The 4,583-nt window shown below is 39.6% G+C and overlaps 1 protein-coding gene across 1 annotated transcript; it reads right to left on the reverse strand.

The window, feature by feature from the left end:
* Positions 1-1,812: 1,812 nt before the first annotated feature.
* LOC115414136 (b(0,+)-type amino acid transporter 1-like) lies at positions 1,813-4,583 on the reverse strand. The gene is made up of 6 exons (XM_030127351.1): positions 3,867-4,583; positions 2,891-3,024; positions 2,530-2,659; positions 2,325-2,449; positions 2,153-2,240; positions 1,813-2,064 (listed from the first exon to the last, which is right to left on the reverse strand). Exons 1-6 carry the CDS (start codon positions 4,581-4,583, stop codon positions 1,834-1,836), a joined length of 1,425 nt encoding a protein of 474 aa, XP_029983211.1. The 3' UTR covers positions 1,813-1,833.

The following is a 4,583-nucleotide window of genomic DNA, read 5'->3' on the forward strand; positions in this document are numbered from 1 at the left end:
CTACTGCTGTGGCACAACTCCAGACAGGTGGTTTGAGTCAGTGTATGATAGATACTTTTGTCTCATCCATGGAAGAAGTATTTTGTCAGTTCAAGCGAGAGGCAAAAGAAGCAGCTTTACAGTGCTTATCTTCACAGGACACAGAAATTAAAAACAAAATGGAACAATCCTTTCAAAAGTTAGAAAACCCTTTCACACGCTTAGATTAAAAAGCCAAACAAAACAAACTTTTTTCAGAGAAATGGGGAAGTGCTGAGCCAATTAAGAAGGTACTTGGGACGAGATTTGACAGCAGATGAAATAAAACAAGAGACATGACCAGGTCATTGTGACAGATAAGTTTACATATGTTCCCATTTTGGAAAATCTGAATTTGATTTTTAACAACTCAGAACTTACAGACATGTTAAAACTCAGGCACATACCCAAGGAAGATGTGTACACAGACTTGAAAGATGGCACTTATTTTAAAAAATAGTCCCCTCTAGGGATGTAAATGATTAATCGACTAACGATTAATTGTCAATAAGAATTTGCTCGATTAAATTATTAATTGTCGGTTAATTGCCCTTTTCCGCCCGATGACACCTGTCCAAAGGCTGCCGGTTTGTCTGCGCTGGGACAGCCGCTCATCGAACCGGTTCATGGCGTTGATGAGTTAGAATGTCTGTATGGACATGGTGGAGACAAACACAGACTGACCTGTCTGTTTATGGGAGCAGTACACCCCCGAATAGATACACGCACCAGTGCCGGGTCAGTATAGGAGCGTTTTCCCTGGACATTGGTCTGGTCCACGGTCAGTGAGACAGAAGCTGAAAACATCCTCCAGGCTCCTGATTCAGGACACAGGTATGTCGAGCATTTGCAAAGTTTCAGGAGGTGGAGAAAAGATAAATGAGCGAAGTTTCACTTTCACTTCTGCGGGGGCATGGACTGCACCGCACCCCCATAGTATTAGAAGTAGGACAGAAAGGGACGCACGCGCAATAACCAACCAACATGCACGCATCCCCCCGCCATACAGTGCATGTGCGAGTACCCAGGGAAACTTGTGAAGGTATTAGATATAAATGAAGTGTTTTATTTCAAGCCATTTGATGTTCAGAGGAAATACGGCACAAAGGTTTCCTCGTTATACATTGTGCCATATTATCATTTCATGGAGACTTGAAGTTTTGTTTTGTATTCATGTCATGGATGTGAGATGAAAATGAAGCTGAAAATAGAGAATGTTTTTTTGGTGCCAATAAAAAATTATACAATTTCATCTGACACTACAGAGATTTATTTTAACAAATTATAATGACTTTTATTGAATCTTGGTTTACACTCCAAAGGAATTAAAATTAAACAAAAATGGTGTAAATCTAACACTTTTCAACAGTCATCTGAACTCTATGTTAAGTTTAGTTTGACTCTAATACAGTGTTAGTTATCATAGGAACTGACACTTAACAGAGCTGATTTGTCATTATAACAGAGTAAATTATCAACTCTCATTAGAATGAGATATGCACTCCAAAGAGTTATTTAACCTGTAGTGTTGACTCTAAATGACACTATACAGTGTACACAAGTGTTAATTATTTACTCTGTGTAGAGTTAGTTTTACTCTATGATTTTAACACTCATGTTTAACGCTGATCTAGAGAAGGACCAAATACACACTAGAACAGAGTTAAGTTCAACTCTATTAGTGTTAATTTGACACAGCTACTGTGTAGCTACTGGATGTAAACTGTAATGTCTAATACAAAAGGAGCAAACTACACAGACTTAAAACTGCAGATGTGAAAGGCTGAGCTTGTATTTAGTTTTTAGTTTACAAAATCACAGGTTTTTTTCTGCCGGGGCGACTTCGAGGAACAGCTGCAGGAACACTGTCAGCTTGGTCAATAGGCCTGGGCACAGCTTGTAATGGATGAACGGCACATAGACTATAACTCCACTGAAGATAAATAAAGCCACATACAGATATTCAATCTGAGGACTGTCTATGATGGGGGCCAGCACAAGGAATATCGCAGCAATAAGGACCAGTATAGGGAGTATGATGGGAACCTGTGGAGAGAGAGGAAAACAAGCTGATTCTCAGTTGATGGTATAAATAAATGTTTGTGATGATTGTCTTTTGAGCATGTGTACTAACCCTATATGACCTGGGAAGCTCTGGTTTCTTAATCCTGAGATACAGGAGTCCAGACAGAGTGATGGCATAGAAAAACCAAGCTGCGAAGCTGCCAATGGGAATGAAATGAAATGTTAAAAAAAACACAAGCACTTTGAGTGCAAGAAATGGATGATGCAGACCTAGTTTTCACCTGAAGTAGTTGACAATGCTCTGGAAGTCCCCAGGGATCAGCACCACCAGGGAAATGATAGTGGTGAAGATCAGCGCTGGAGACGGCGTCAGTCTGTGCACGTGAGCCATAGCGAGAATTTCTGGCTATAAAACAAACAGGTGGAAGGATGAAACTTCAGCTTTGTATCAGTGTTCCATGTTTCAGAAGGTATTTTGATTCTCACCATGTGTCCCTCTCTGGCAGCAACAAAGCACACACGGCCACCGCTGAAAAATGTCCCGTTCAGTGAACCAAAAGCAGACAGAGCTGCAGCCACAGACATGATCCAGCCCCAACTTCCTAACACCTTGTTCCTGTAAGAAAGTTCCCACAGAGACTGAACCAGAATCCTCCTCTGAGCTTACAGATCACTAATTTAAAGACACGAATTTAGAGAATATTTATCTTATCTTGTGCACTTGTTAGTAGGGAGTCAAACTGCTTTCTTCCTGTTCAGTGACTCAGATTAATGCCCCTTAAATAACATCAGTCTCTATGTAACATGTACTGTATGTGACATGGAGATGAAATAATGTCGGTCTTACCCCCATGTAACTGCTACTGCATTGGACGACATGAGCTCAGTGGGTGTCATTACTGTGAGGTAGCTCACATTCACCAGCAGATACAAACCAGTCACCAAGGATATGGCGATCACAACAGCTCTGGGAAGATTCACCTGAGGATAAAAAAAACATTTTACATTACAGCTCAGTAATGTCATGGTAATAGTGGAGTAATAGTTTGGGAACACAGGGGTAATAATGCAGTAATACCAGATAATTACTAAAGAAATAACTACGTAATGACTCTTGTTATAATCAAAAATTCTTCAACATTAAAATGTTTGAAATATTTACTTTAGTCAAATAGAAACAAGATGTTTTGTTTTTAACAGTCTGATTCATTGGTGTTACCTAGAAACTGCCAAACATGAAAAGGATTCATGTTGTGTACATCTATGATCTCATTACTAAATGAAAAAATTTGATCCTTCACCATAACACAGAAGCATCAGCATTTTGTAAAATGGAATATACTTCCAACTAAAAGAAAATGAGATTATGCAAAATTAAGGTTAGATTATGTATTCATACACAAATGTTTATCACTGTATAAATCACTCATTATAATGCATGCATTATTACGTATCATCATCTCAGTTGGACTGAACTGCAAAGGCAGCAATGCAACCTTGATTTTCTTAATATCACACCTATATTGTCCCTGTTGGTCTTAACACTGACAGCCCTGAATGTTTATTTCATGGCCCATGTAGCTTTACTAACAGTTTAATGGTTTTATCAATTATCTATCAAATTAAAATTCTGAACCAGCATTCAGTCTGCAGAGAGACAAGGAGCTTTTTCCACAGACAAAATGCAAAACCAATATACAAGATATCTAATTTTATCATTGCTTATAGATTGCAGAAACTTTAACAAAACACTTTGTGTCATTATTTGATAAATACATAATATTGTTTGCAAAAGTGCAGGATTCATCTTTTTACAAACTCACCTCTGGTCTCTTCAACTCTTCAGTGACATAATTCAGGTTGTACCAGCCAGCATAAGACCAGAGTCCTTGATAAAAAGCCATCCCTATAGTGTTTAAAGAATACTGAGTGCCTTTAAATGCATTTTCAGCATTCAAATTTTCCACAATCACCCTGGTGCTCTGTGTGACCTCCACTATGCCTCCAATTACAATGGCTGCTAAAGCCAGAATCTTTGCCATCAAGAAGATCACTTGTATCCTGACAGCGATGCGGACATTCAGACTGTTGACTATGGCAACCACCAATATACTCACAGCTGCAACACACTTCACTATCAGCTGAGGAGGATGGCAGCCTGGGTAAAAGGGTGCCAAGACATACTCTGAAATGCTAATTGCCATTGCTGCAGCACTAAAAGGCTTCACAACCAGGATAAAAGTGATTGCTGCAAAAAAGGCAGGGCATGAACCATAGATCCTCAGTATGTAGATGAAGTCAGCACCAGATTCACAGATGATTGTCCCAAGCTCAGCATAAGACAACGCAGCAAACATAGCAACCACTCCTGTCACAGCCCAGATAAGCAGACTGGCTCCAGGACTTCCCGCGTAGCCCATCACAAACTGTGGGGACATGAATATCCCAGATCCGATCATAGTTCCAGAAATTAGGGCAACACCACCAATCAGCCCTATTTCCCGTTTAATTTTCAAGGCCTGTGGTTGTTTGTCATCCAT

This window comes from Sphaeramia orbicularis, chromosome 22, assembly GCF_902148855.1.
Source record: "Sphaeramia orbicularis chromosome 22, fSphaOr1.1, whole genome shotgun sequence".
Lineage (NCBI taxonomy): Eukaryota > Metazoa > Chordata > Actinopteri > Kurtiformes > Apogonidae > Sphaeramia > Sphaeramia orbicularis.